A 14,606-nucleotide genomic window follows, 5' to 3' on the forward strand; every position below is an offset into this window, starting at 1 on the left:
TAAATTGTGATACGACATTTAATGTACTCAGCATGAAGGGAGAAAAAACAAACAATATGGTTGGCAAATAATAGTCCAAACAGCTATATTCTCTCTGTTTCCCAAGGCAGTGTAGGAGTTGTCTGCTTGTCTAAACAGAGGAGAGGTGTGAACTTCACACTTTACAGCTGGCACACTTCTTTTACCAGTGAGGGCTGCTGCCATGGGACTATTGGTCATTGAGAATGATAAGATTCTGCTGAAGGCCAGCAACGTGTTATGTAGATATAGGATAGTATTTGGGTTTTTAATAGTTATTTGCATAATCTGTATTCCAAAACACAAATATAATAATTATAACTTTTTTTTAACAGTCCCCACCCACTGGGCACAGACGTCAGTTCAATGTCTAGTTTTGATTTACATTTGGTTGCGTTGTCAAATAATTTCACTGTGAAATCAACCAAAAATAAATAAAGTTGTTTGAAAAAAAAAAGACTTTTTGCAAATCCAATCAGTTTTCCACATTGATTCAGCGTCATCACATTGCTTTTTTTATGGTGTGGAAACAACCTTGATTCAACCAGTTTTTGTCCTCTGTGCATATTCAAAAGCTGCCAAAAATGTAAATAATCAATACATTCCTATCCGATACTGCCCAATTTAGTGAATTGTTCAAAACAATAATCTCTCCCACCATGAATTCTTGAACTTGATGCAGATTTCATTCTAATCTGCCTGCCACCTAACACCTGGCTCTAGGAGGATGTTTCCCAGGGACCCCGTAAGTCTAGTGTGATCTGTACTTGGGCACTTTGAAGTCCAGGCACCCTGAAGGTGCCATATCACACCTGCCTGTAGGATAAATTGGGGAGCAGCTCTGGGGTCCTCCAGTACTCCTCACAACCTCTCCAAGGACAGACATTCATAGCTCAGAAAACACTGCAGTAATGGATTCCGTTGATTTCTCTAAACTCTTGTTTCTTCAGGCTGGAGAGCATCTGCTGGACAGTGATGGCTTTCTGAAGCCGAGCTGTCCCAGCTCCGACCCTGGTTATTACAGTGCCTGTAGTAGCCTGTCACCTGCCTCCTCCATTGACTCCTTCTGCCTCTCTCCCCCTTGTTTACAGTGGGGAGGTGGTCAGGAGAAGGAAGATTCCAACGCTTCAGGCTGCATCAGCCATGTTGCCAAAAGAAAGAAGATAGAAAAACTCCCAGCTCAGGAGAAGAGGTCTAGGTCCAAGTTCCCTGGGAAGAAGCGGGAGAGCGCCAGCGAGAGGGAGAAGCTGAGGATGAGAGACCTGACCAAAGCCCTCAACCACCTCAGGACCTACCTGCCCCCTTCTGTGGTTCCGGCTGGACAGACTCTGACCAAGATCGAGACCCTGCGCCTCACCATCGGCTACATCTCCCACCTGTCGGCGCAGCTAGAGCTCAGCGAGAAGGAGCCATGCCTGAAAAGAGAGATGGAAACCACACCATGCCAGTATATGCCACAATGCCCTCAGGGAAGCTCTATGTCTGGAAAATGGTATCAGGAGAGACTACAGGGGAACATCCAGAGCAATGATCATTACTGTCTGCCACTGGTCACATCATGTACCAACAACACAGAGCCACAACCAGACTACCTGACGTCAGCGGTCTCCTATCAGGACATGACCTTAAATCCGGTAAATATGCCTCTATATCACCTCTATAATATTGTCTGTAATCTTCTAATTGATATTATCCAATAGCAAACAATGCTTCTGTTGAGAAAGAGCAATATATAAAGCAGATAGTTTGTATCCTATGTCCTCTTTGAATTCTACATTTTATCTGAAACTAATAAGAATGTACTCTCTTCTACAGATGCACAACCAGGTGTTCCAAAGTGACATTGATATGGCCTACTACCAATAATGAGTGAAGAGGTGAAAACACCTGAAGATACAGTGCCCTAGATCAGAAACATTATGGACCAAAAAATGTACCTAATATCTATTTATAAACTGTGATACTGACAATTCTTGATTGTTTCAATGAAAGTGATGATATATGTATGTAGCTATTTATGAGATTATATTTTTCTAAATCTAATTTATGTGTGTCTTTGATCATATGTTTAATAAAAACAGACAATAATATTGCTTTGTGTATTTTATTATTTGAATAACTAAACAAACTCGAACATGTTTTGGCCTTCAGTAAGCCTAATTACAATTTATGAAATATATCCATTGACTGATGAATACTTCAAATGTGCCTACCTTAGTGAGGTTAATAAACAGGTCTACAACATTGTTTGTTTAAACTTTGTTAACGAGTGACCCTTGATGATGAGGATAAAACATCTGATGAAGTTAACTCTAACACATTAGACCACCAATCCCGTGCAAGGACTAACCTAAAGTAGGCTAATTCTGCACAAATATTCTGCAATTTGTAATCGTGTAGTATCCCTGAATCATCCTGCATCGCCAAACAACCTTCGCGCTCAGCTCACCTCAGCCTCGCCCAATCTATTTTTTTACAAACATTACTGTAGCCAAATATTCGATGAAAATGCTTTGCCTTCATCCTGCTTTCTCAATAGATAGTTTTATTTAGGACATAAATTATTTTCATTGCAAACCAGAGATTAGATTTTTGCCTGCTGGGCTCCCGTGTGGCGCAGCGGTCTAGAGCACTCCATCTCAGTGCAAGAGGAGTCACTACAGTAGCTGGTTCGAACCCAAGCTGCATGACATCCGGCCGTCATTGGGAGTCCCATAGGGAGGCGCACAATTGGTCCGGGTTTGGCCGACATTGTAAATAACAATGTGTTCTTAACTGACTTGCCTAGTTATTTAAAGGTTAAATCATTTTAAAAAATCAGCAGGGATGCTTTTTTTTATACAGTAGGCCATATTCCTATTGTATAGGACAAAAAAACGGCGCCCGGTAAAATGAAAATAAACTTGAGTTAACTATTGAGAAAGATATTTACAAAAATATATACAGGTAAGTCGGAACAGATCTGCATATTAGGCTACAGCAGGTCGCGTATTGTAACCTAACCTAACGTAGCTGTCGCAAAAGAAAACGCCTGACCCTAGTTTTTGGTTTTCAGCGGAAAAGGAACCTAGGTTGAATTAGCTGTATCCCTGATAAACGAATACATCCGGTTGTTGGCAACTAATTGTAACTGCGTTTCTTCCTCGAGCGTTGAAGACGGAACGAAGCTGACGTACGTACAGGCGGTTGGAGAGGAAACGGTATAAACATCCCATGACAAAAACTTTTTTAAATTTGTATTTTGAACCTTTATTTAACTAGACAAGTCAGTTAAGAACAAATTCTTATTTACAATGACGGCCTACCCCGGCCAAACCCAGGCGACGCTGGGCCAATTGTGCGCCGCCTTATGGTACTCCCCATCACGGCCGGATGTGATACAGCTTAACGTCAATACGAAATATATACAATAGTATCTAGTCATAGTACAAAAGTCAAATTTGATATATTATTCAATCACTCCCCTCACAACCATTTTAGTATGTGAATGTAAAATGTTAGAAGGCCTAACTAATAACTGTGTGTACTGGATGGCAGATCAAACACATATTCAATCTTCCTTACACAGGGGTGTTAATTGAACCATCACGAGGCTTGTAAGGGTTTCAGAGGATTATCAGGGGCTGGACATTGAGCTAATTGACAATAAAGCTTCATTTCTTCCTGGCCTGAGTAAACAAATGAGACCTATAAGCCCAGCAAAAGCCCTCTTTTGTTATTCATTCAGTACAGACAGCACCATGTTTACTCAAACGAGTAGCTTTTTCTGAGTGAAATATCTTGGTTTCAGATTCCACAAGAATTATTGATCTACAGTAGCCTACGTTAGTCCAATATCAAGATGGCAGTCATGGGGTATGTTTTTCTGTGCACAGCCATTATATACTGTAAATTGCTTGTAGAGTAAACCTTAAAGAAGGGGTGGGTGGTCAGACTAGGCAGGTAAAGCTTAAATCCCTGCATGTGCTTTGGGTGAGTCAAGGTGACAGCTAGTCCCCCTGCTGTCCATGTGTCCTGATTCCCAGACAGTCAGTGGCAGAATGTCACACTGCATCTGTCCCATCTACTTGCTCTTGCCAACACTTTGAAGGCCATTAACATGACAGCTTGACAACCGTTTTGTAATGGACAGGTTTATTGTTTTTCAACTAAATAGCATATAGAAATTATTTCTCTGAAACTCTAAAATAATAGAAGTTCATAGACACTCATAACATTATTGTGCTCTGGGAAATTGCAGTATGGTCCACAGAGAAAAATATGGTATATTGACTAAATGTTATCAACAGGAAGTTGCTGACCTTACCCCAACATTTCTGATTTAAAAGCCCAGTGCAGTCAAAAACGTGATTTCCCTGTGTTTTATATATCTTTCCACACTACGAGGTTGGAATAATTCTGTGAAATTGTGAAAATTATGATAATGCCCTTTTATTGTAACAGCTGTTTAAAAAGACCGCCTGAAATTTCTGCCTGTTTTGGTGGGATGGAGATTTGGTCTGCCTGGTGTCATCACCAGGCGGTAATTTAGTTAATAGACCAATAAGAGAGTTCCAAACCTCTCTGCCAACAGCTAGTTTTCAGTATTCCCATCACCACTCCGTCACTCTTAGTTCTTTGCTAAGAAGCTATTTTTATTTTTGACCATTTTAATTGAAAACAATCACAGCAACGTACTTAATTGTGACTGATGATTTGATATTGAGATAAAAACTCCAGCATTAGATGTTTAACATAAAATTAAAACCCAGCAAATAATCCAAGCACTTTGTCTGCCATAGTAAAATAACACATTTAAGCCTGTTGGACAACCAAAGCATTGAGGAGTTTTTAGGCAATCTCACTCAAGAACCATTCCCACACTTTCATCTTGTTCTCATCCACCCATTTGATATTGGCTGTAGTTCTCTCAATGGCCTGCTCCAATGCCAAGGTCCCTGAGCCAAAACCAATCTCAGAGTTGTCCTCCTTGAATTTCTGGAGCTGACATCATGAAAAACAAAGTTACATTTTAGTCTTAGTAACTATTCCCCAGGTCATTGGTGTGAATGAGAATGTGTTCTCAATCAACTTACCTAGTAAAATAAGGGTTGAATTAAATAAATACAGATATAGTCAGTACAATTCTTAATAAAGTAAGCTATTTCTTAACAGTACAGCTAAAGAAAGTACTGTATACCCAGTCATTGAAACACTTCAATTAAAACATTACCTCCTCAAGTTGAGCTTTAGTTGAGAATCTCATTGTCACACCACTTATAAGATTGGCAAATGAGAAGGATCCAACACCATACCTAGGAAATATGACAATTACAAGTTAATAATGTCCATACACAAACCAAGTATACACTGAGTGTACAAAACATTAAGATCACCTGCTCTTTCCATGACATAGACTGACGAGGTGAATCCAGGTGAAAGCTATGATCCCTTATTGATGTCACTTGTTAAATCCACTTCAATCAGTGTAGATGAAGGGAAGGAGACATGTTATAGAAGGATTTTTAAGACTTCAGACAACTGAGACATGGATTGTGTATGTGTGCCATTCAGAGGGTGAATAGGCAAGACAAAATATGTAAGTGCCTTTGAACGGGGTATGATTGTAGGTGCCAGGCGCACCGGTTTGTGTAAAGAACTGCAACACTGCTGGGTTTTTCACGCTCAACAGTTTCCCGTGTGTATCAAGAATGGTCCACCACCCAAAGGACATCCAGCCCACTTGACACAACTGTGGGAAGCATTGGAGTCAACATGGGCCAGCATCCCTGTGGAACGCTTTGGACACCTTGTAGAGTCCATACCCAGATGAATTGAGGCTGTTCTGAGGGCAAAAGAGGGTGCAACTCAATATTAGGAAGGAGTTCCTAATGTTTTGTACACTCACTGTATTTGATTTACTGATATAAGTGCCTTTTGGGGTACAACTTACTGTGTGAACATGTACTCCCAGTTCTGTGTCACAAAGTCCCAAGCCAATGTTTGGCCTTCAACATTACTGGAGATGTACACGATGACAGACGTTGCATCCTGCTTACGGATTTTGTCTGAATCCAAAGTGTATCTCAGGTACCTGAATTGAGTCCATAGAGTATTGATACGTTTAGACAGATTGTTATAATTGACTGTATTTGTCAATATGAAGACAATGGAAAGCGAAAACAACAGTTCAATATGATACAGTGCATTCGGAAAGTATTCAGACCCCTTGACTTTTTCCAAGTTTTGTTACGTTACAGCCTTATTCTAAAATGAATTAAATAAATACAATTCCTCAGCAATCTACACACAATACCCCATAATGACAAGGCGAAAACATTTTTACTTTTTTTACAACTTGATTGGAGTCCACCTGTGGTAAATTCAATTGATTGGACATGATTTGGAAGGCACACACGTGTCTATATAACGTCCCACAGTTGACAGTGCATGTCAGAGCAAAAACCAGGCCAAGAGGTCTAACGAATTGTCCGTAGAGCTCCGAGACAGGATTGTGTCGAGGCACAGATCTGAGGAAGGGTACCTAAACATTTCTTCAGTATTGAAGGACCCTAAGAACAAAGTGGTCTCCATCATTCTTAAATGGAAGAAGTTTGGAACCACCAAGACTCTTCCTAGAGCTGGCCACCCGGCCAAACTGAGCAATCGGGGGAGAAGGACCTTTGTTCAGGGAGGGGTTTTTCAGCGGCAGGGACTGGGAGACTAGTCAGGATCGAGGCAAAGATGAATGGAGCAAAGTACAGAGAGATCCTCGATGAAAACCTACTCCAGAGCGCTCTGGATCTCAGACTGGGGTGAAAGTTCACTTTTCAACAGGACAACGACCCAAAGCACACATCCAAGACAGTGCAAGGGTAGCTTTGGGATAAGTCTCTGAATGTCCTTGAGTGGCCCAGCCAGAGCCCAGACTTGAACCCGATCGAACATCTCTGGAGAGACCTGAAAATAGCTGTGCAGTGACGCTCCCCATCCAACCTGACAGAGCTTGAGAGGATCTGCAGAGAAGAATGGGAGAAACTCCCCAAATACAGGTGTGCCAAGCTTGTAGCATCATACCCAAGAAGACTCGAGGCTGTAATCGCTGCCAAAAGTGCTTCAAAAAAGTACTGAGTATTTTGAATACATTTGCAAACATTTCTAAAAAAACTATTTGGGCTTTGTCATTATAGGGTATTGTGTGTTGATTGATGAGGGGAAAAAAACATTTAATCAATTTTAGAATAAGGCTGTAACGCAACAAAATGTTGAAAGAATCAAGTGGTCTGAATACTTTCCGAATGCACTGTATGTCTAATAGTACCCTCACAAAATAACCAGATGTAACCTACTTATTCAGAAGTTCATGGTCCTTAGTACATGCCAGAGATGACATCAGTTTGTCTGCGTCGCTGGCAATAGTGGCATTCTTGAACATGTTCCAACCAAAATCCCACTCTACAGCCCCGCCTGCTGCAATGGCACTGCAGTACACTGTCATCCTCAAATTAGGATGTATCCTGATATCAAATGTTTTACATTGTTACAGGGTAGTATTCTTTGTTGTTGAAAACCACGCAAAAATTCCAGATATACGGTAGTATAGGCTAAATTATTGATACCAGACACTTCCTATAGTTTATAAATCAATGGATAACCAATATGAACTCACAGATTGTTGTCAGGGTCAGCCATCCATTGACTGTACCAGCTTTTAGTCAGATTCTGACACTCAACCAGTCCACTGCTACAGGCCATCCTAATGGCATTCACCTGGTTGTACCTGGAAGTGAAAGGTATTCCTTGTTATTACAAAGCCTTATACTCCTTTCAGACCACATCAAATACACCATATCAATGCTCTGGGTCATTCCACTCACTGCTCATTATGCCCATCAGGAACTTTACTCCAGTCTGCAGTAATAGTCTTGAAGTGTTGAAAAAGGGGTGTCACTAGATTCCTCACATAATGCTATGACAAGGACAGAGAATAAGATGCTACGTATGTATTAAAGTGAGATCAGTATATCTATATCAGTCTCAAAATATCTCATGTGTAATTGTCACAAAATAAATGACACTCCACCTGCATAGTCCCATAGACCTCAGTGCGATCAAACATGAGGTAAAAATAATCCAAGTTGTTCAGAGCCGACTCCCACGGTATATATTCAATTTCTTTGGAGAGGTATTTTGTCGTTTTCAGAGCTAATGTTGTTGAAATGAACTTTGCCCTGTGTAGGGAAATAAGGTTTAGAAATACAATCACCAAAATATGATGCACACAACACTTTGTGACATTGTGATGGTTCAAAAACGTCAAAACCCCAACCTTGCTAGATTAAAAGCATCATCCACAAGTTGTGCCCTGTTGATAACTGGTATGACCTGCAAGAGAAAAAAATCTGACTCTTATCAATGTTGTATTGAAGCAAAATAACAGTAATACCCTTCCAACATAATGTGATGAGTCAGTTTTTCATTTTACCTGGTGATTAGTTCTCAGTTGGAAGAGGAGACGTTCCCAGTTGCCACAGTCATAGTTAACCCTGTAGTATCCAGTCACATTGATGTTTGCTAGTACCCAGTGACCACTTGTCAATTTATTGTTTAGGGCTGAGGGGGGAAATTAATTCATGACAATGAAGCTACAGATAGTAGATCAAATCTGCATATTATTTCATCTGACTATTTTCTGTGTTCATATTCGTCCACAGTTTTCTACAGACGGCACTAGTTAAGAGGTTTTCTGTATCCGTACCCTCTTTCTCAAGCAGCCATATCTCTTTCTGAACCACTCCTGCGTCCATCCATTTGATTGGTACTATCCACTCGTACCTAGGCACCAAAATGAACTGGGCTTTTTTATTATATATATTTTTCATATGTAATACATAAATGCTATGACCACTCATTACATATACGGTGCATTCGGAAAGTATTCAAACCCCTTGACTTTTTCCACATTTTTTTAGGTTACAGCCTTATTCTAAAATTTATCAAATGTTTTTTTCCCCCTCATCAATCTACACACAATATATCATAATGACAAAGCAAAAATTAAATAAAATTTTTACAAAAGTATTCAGACCCTTTACCCAGTACTGTGTTGAAGTACCTTTGGCAGCAATTACAGCCTCGATTCTTCTTGGGTATGACGCTACAAGCTTGGCACACCTGTATTTGGGGAGTTTCTCCCATTCTTCTCTGCAGAGCCTCTCAAGCTCTGTCAGGTTGGATGGGGAGCGTCACTGCACAGCTATTTTCAGGTCTCTCCAGAGATGTTAGATCGGCCAGTCAAGGACATTCAGAGACTTGTCCTGAAGCCACTGCTGCGTTGTCTTGGCTGTGTGCTTAGAGTCATCCTGTTGGAAGGTGAACCTTCGCCCCAGTCTGAGGTCCTGAGCGCTCTGGAGCAGATTTTCATCGAGGATCTCTCTTTACTTTAATCCGTTCATCTTTCCCTCGATCCTGACTAGTCTCCCAGTCCCTGCCGCTGAAAAACATCCCCACAGCATGATGCTGCCACCACCATGCTTCACCGTAGGGATGGTGACAGATTTCCTCCAGACATGACGCTTGGCATTCAGGTTTCATCAGACCAGAGAATCCTGTTTCTCATGGTCTCAGTGTCTTTAGGTTCCTTTTGGCAAAGTCCAAGTGGGCTGTCATGTGCCTTTTTCTGAGAAGTGGCTTCCGTCTGGCCACTCTACCATAAAGGCCTGATTGGTGGAGTGCTGCAGAGATGGTTGTCCTTCTGGAAGGTTTTCACATCTCCACAGAGGAACTCTAAAGCTTTGTCAGAGTGACCATCGCATTCTTGTTTACCTCCCTGACCAAGGCCCATCACCCCCGATTGCTCAATTTGGCCAGGCGGCCAGCTCTAGAAAGAGTCTTGGTGGTTCCAAACTTCTTCCATTTAAGAATGATAGATGCCACTGTGTTCTTGGGGACCTTCAACGCTGCAGAAATGTTTTGGTTCCCTTCCCCAGATCTGTGCCTCGACACAATCCTGTCTCGTAGCTCTACAGACAATTCCTTTGACCTCATGGCTTGGTTTTTGCTCTGACATGCACTGTCAACTGTGAGACCTTATATAGACAGGTGTGTGCCTTTCCAAATAATGTCCAATCAATTGAATTTACCACAGGTGGACTCCAATCAATTTGCAGAAACAGCTCAAGGATAATCAAAGGAAGCAGGATGCACCTGAGCTCAATTTTGAGTCTCATAGCAAAGGGTCTGAATATTTATGTAAATAAGTTATTTCTATTTTTAGTTTTCTATACATTTAACCAACATGGGGTATTGTGTGTAGATTTCTGAGGAAATTGTTTCATTTAATCCATTTTAGAATAAGGTTGTAACATAACAAAATATGGAAAAAGTCAAGTGGTCTGAATACTTTCCGAAGGAACTGTATGTCTCTCCAGACCAATCAGACGTACTTGAAGTCAGATGGTGGTACACTCCCCACAGAATCAGGGTCCAGTAAGAAGTGCTTCTGGGTGATCAGTCCAGTGGCTGTGTTTATGGTGACCACTGGAAAGCCCATCTGAAGGACCCAGCGGTTCATGATGTCATGCACTGTACCAGGAAGTTCTATGTCACTGTCATCTACTGCCTAGAGAGGGAGACACACAGGAGAACGATTAGAGATAGTATTATGTTCCCTGAACCATAGGAGGGCAGCATTTTCATAATAACTACAATTCAGAAGTCCACATTCTCATTGATATGACTGTAAATACAATGTGAGCTCGGTCAGTATCATTTGCTGCTGTAAAGGCACACGTAATATCCAGGCTGTATCACATCCGGCACACAATTGGCCCAGCGTCGTCCGGTTTTGGCCGGGGTAGGCCATCATTGTAAATAAGAATTTGTTCTTAACTGACTTGCCTAGTTAAATAAAGGTTAATAAATAAATACATATTCTCCACATTCTGACGGAATGTGTAGTACTGCCACAGATTAATCATTAATTCCAACAGTACAAAGTTGAAAATAGGAATAGCCAATGCACGCTATTGATTGTTTCTAAGGGACTTACCCGTTGTAGATGATCCCAAAGGTCTGTCCCCACTGTGTTATCGTAGGCAAAGTGATTCAGGTAGCTCTAGAGAAAAATATGTATTCTGCACTTAGAACCATTAATCATAGGCAATATATTCTACAGTTAATAATGAGAAATTCACTTCCAACACAGAGCCCAAGGGGTCTACTCACTTGTTTTCCCTCTCACAGACTATACAAACAGCTTTCCTTAATGCTTAACATAACTATGATAAATGTGTATCATATCAAGAGAAGATCCTGGGCTGTAGCAGTGCCTTGGGACAGTAAGAAATACATACACTTAGTCCTTGGACGAAGACTGGTTCAGTTAGAAAATCTGACAGCATTCTCAACACTGATGCCCCCTGTAGAGAGAGTACAAAATGGCTGAAAACTAAAATGCTTTCAAAACAGAAATAATGAAACAGAAATTGAAGAGTGTAGGTTGTAGAACACTATCATTCACAACACTACATTGACACATTTTATTGAACCTTTATTTAAAAAAGAAAGTTCACAACCCTTACATTTTTCCACATTTGTTGTGTTACAGCATGAAGAAACATTTATTTTTATTTTTTTGTGACTGGCAAAAGTCAGATGGTGGTACACTCCCAACATATTCAGAGTCCAGTAGGAAGTGCTTGTGTGTGTGTGTTTATGGTGACCACTGGGAAGCCCATCTGAAGGACCCAGTGGTTCATGATGTCATGCACTGTACCAGGAAGCTCCATGCCACTGGCATCTACTGCATAATTCCATAATGTCAAAGTGGAATTATGTTTTCAGAATTTGTTCAATTTAATAAAAAATGAAAAGCTGAAATGTCTTGAGTAAATAATTATTCAACCCCTTTGTTATGGCAAGCCTTAATAAGTTCAGGAGTAAAAATGTGCTTAACAAGTTACATAATAAGTTGCATGGACTCACTCTGTGTGTGGTAATAGTGTTTAACATGATTTTTGAATGACTACCTCAACTCTGTACCCCACACATGCAAATACCGTGCATTCAGAAAGTATTCAGAAGCCTTGACTTTTGCCACATTTTGTTACATTACGGCCTTATTCAAAAAGGGATTTAAAAAAAAAAATCTCAATCTACACACAGTACCCCATAAGGACAAAGCAAAAACAGGTTTTAGAAATTTTAGCAAATGTATTAAAAATAGAGAACTGAAATATTACATTTGCATAAGTATTCAGACCCTTTACTCAGTACTTTGTTGAAGCACCTTTGGCAGCGATTACAGCCTCGAGTCTTCTTGGGTATGACACTACAAGCTTGGCACACCTGTATTTGGGGAGTTTCTCCCATTCTTCTCTGCAGATCCTCTCAAGCACTGTCAGGTTGGATGGGGAACGTCGCTGCACAGCTATTTTCAGGTCTCTCCAGAGATGTTAGATCGGGTTCAAGTCTGGGCTCTGGCTGTGCCAGTCAAGGACATTCAGAGAGTTGTCCCGAAGCCACTCCTGCGTTGTCTTGGCTGTGTGCTTAGGGTCGTTGTCCTGTTGGAAGGTGAATCTTCGCCCCAGTCTGAGGTCCTGAGCGCTCGGGAGCATGTTTTCATCAAGGATCTCTCAACTTTGCTCCCTTCATCTTTCCCTCGATCCTGACTAGTCTCCCAGTCCCTGCCTCTGAAAAACATCCCCACAGCATGCTGCCACCACCATGCTTCACTGTAGGGATGGTGCCAGATTTCCTCCAGACGTGACGCTTGGCATTCAGGCCAAGGAGTTCAATCTTGGTTTCATCAGACCAGAGAATCTTGTTTCTCATGGTCTGAGAGTCCTTTAGGTGCCTTTTTAGCAAATTTCGAGTGGCTGTCATGTGACTTTTACTGAGGACTAGCTTCCGTCTAGCTACTCTACCATAAAAGCCTGATTGGTGAAGTGCTGCAGAGATGGTTGGCCTTCTGGAAGGTTCCCCGATCTTCACAGAGGAGCTCTGGAGCACTGTCAGAGTGACTATCGGGTTCTTGGTTGTTTCAAATGTCTTCCATTTAAGAATGATGGAGGCCGATGTGTTCTTGTGGATCTTCAATACTGCAGACATTTTTGGTACCTTTCCCCAGATCTGTGCCTCGACAAAATCCTGTCTCGGAGTTCTACGGACAATTCCTTTGACCTCATGGCTTGGTATTTGCTCTGACAACTGTGGGACCTTATATATGTTTACTTTTCCAAATCATGTCCAATCAATTGAATTTACCACAGGTGAACTCCAATCAAGTTGTAGAAACATCTCAAGGATGATCAATGGAAATGGGATGCACCTGAGCTCAATTTCGAGTCTCATATCAAAGGGTCTGAATACTTATGTAAATAAGGTTCTGTTTTTATAAATTTGCAAACATTCTAAAAACCTGTTTTCGCTTAGTCATTATGGGGAATTGTGTGTAGATTGATGAGGATTTTTATTTAATCCATTTTAGTTAATCCATTTTAGAATAAGGCTAACGTAACAATGTGGAAAAAGGGAAGGGGTCTGAATACTTTCTATATCTGTAAGGTCCCTCAGTTGAGCAGTGAATTTCAAACACAGGTTCAACCACAAAGAGTAGGGAGGTTTTCCAATGCCTTGCAAAGAAGGGCACCTATTGGCAGATGGGTTAAAAAAAAGCAGACATTGAATATTCCTTTGAGCATGGTGAAGTTATTAATTACACTTTGGATGGTGTATCAATACACCCAGTCACTACAAAGATGCAGGTGTCATTCCTAACTCAGTTGGCCAATGGTGACGTTAAAACAGTTTCAGAGTTTAATGGATGTGATAGGAGAAAACTGAGGATGGATCAATAACATTGTACTTAGTCCACTATACTAACCTAAATAACACAGTGAAAAGAAGGAAGCCTGTACAGAATACAAATATTCCAAAACATGCCACCTGTTTGCAATAAGGCACTAAAGTAATACTCCAAAAAATGTGGCAAGGCATTTAAGTTTTTGTCCTGAATACAACATGCTATGTTTGGGGCAAATCCAATACCACACATTACTGACTACCACTCTTCATATTTTCAAGCATACTGGTGGCTGCATCATGCTATGGGTATGCTTGTAATCATTAATGACTGAGGAGTTTTTCAGGATAAAAAAGAAACATAATGGAGCTAAACACAGGCAAAACCTGGTTCAGTCTGCTTTCCACCAGACACTGGGAGATGAATAAACATTTCATCAGGACAATAATCTAAAACAAGGCCAAATCTACACTGTAGTTGCTAAAACAACATAAACCAAGAAGACAGGGAATGTTCCTGAGTAGCAGAGTTACAGTTTTGACTTAAATCTACTTGAAAATCTATGGAAAGATGGTTGTCTAGCAATTTCCAACAACCAATTTGACAGAGCTTGAAGAAATTTGGAAAGAATAATGTGCAAATGTTGCACAATCCAGGTGTGGAAACTCTTAGAGACTAACCAAGAAAGACTCACAGCTGTAATCTCTGCTTTTCACTTTGTCATTATGGGGTATTGTGTGTAGATGGGTGGATTTTTTAAATGTAATTCATTTTGAATTCAGGCTGTAACACAACAAAATGTAGA

The 14,606-nt window shown here is 40.8% G+C and overlaps 2 protein-coding genes across 2 annotated transcripts in view; one reads left to right on the forward strand and one right to left on the reverse strand.

Annotated features, from left to right (window-relative positions):
• Window positions 1-745: 745 nt before the first annotated feature.
• LOC115197772 (mesoderm posterior protein 2-like) lies at window positions 746-1,884 on the forward strand. The gene is made up of 3 exons (XM_029759568.1): window positions 746-763; window positions 969-1,652; window positions 1,834-1,884. Exons 1-3 carry the CDS (start codon window positions 746-748, stop codon window positions 1,882-1,884), a joined length of 753 nt encoding a protein of 250 aa, XP_029615428.1.
• A 1,830-nt stretch (window positions 1,885-3,714) lies between these two features.
• Window positions 3,715-14,606, reverse strand: part of LOC115197773 (aminopeptidase Ey) — a 33,634-nt gene continuing 22,742 nt past the window's right edge. Inside the window, exons 28-40 of the mRNA XM_029759569.1 lie at window positions 11,352-11,417; window positions 11,048-11,113; window positions 10,443-10,618; window positions 8,756-8,832; window positions 8,483-8,610; window positions 8,327-8,382; window positions 8,081-8,228; window positions 7,875-7,966; window positions 7,667-7,777; window positions 7,347-7,514; window positions 5,951-6,091; window positions 5,231-5,312; window positions 3,715-5,001 (exon numbers count right to left, since the gene is read on the reverse strand). Of these exons, the coding sequence (XP_029615429.1) occupies window positions 4,849-5,001; window positions 5,231-5,312; window positions 5,951-6,091; window positions 7,347-7,514; window positions 7,667-7,777; window positions 7,875-7,966; window positions 8,081-8,228; window positions 8,327-8,382; window positions 8,483-8,610; window positions 8,756-8,832; window positions 10,443-10,618; window positions 11,048-11,113; window positions 11,352-11,417 (1,464 nt within the window). The 3' untranslated portion in view covers window positions 3,715-4,848. The remainder of the gene's footprint in view (window positions 5,002-5,230; window positions 5,313-5,950; window positions 6,092-7,346; window positions 7,515-7,666; window positions 7,778-7,874; window positions 7,967-8,080; window positions 8,229-8,326; window positions 8,383-8,482; window positions 8,611-8,755; window positions 8,833-10,442; window positions 10,619-11,047; window positions 11,114-11,351; window positions 11,418-14,606) is intronic.

This window comes from Salmo trutta, chromosome 7, assembly GCF_901001165.1.
Source record: "Salmo trutta chromosome 7, fSalTru1.1, whole genome shotgun sequence".
NCBI lineage: Eukaryota > Metazoa > Chordata > Actinopteri > Salmoniformes > Salmonidae > Salmo > Salmo trutta.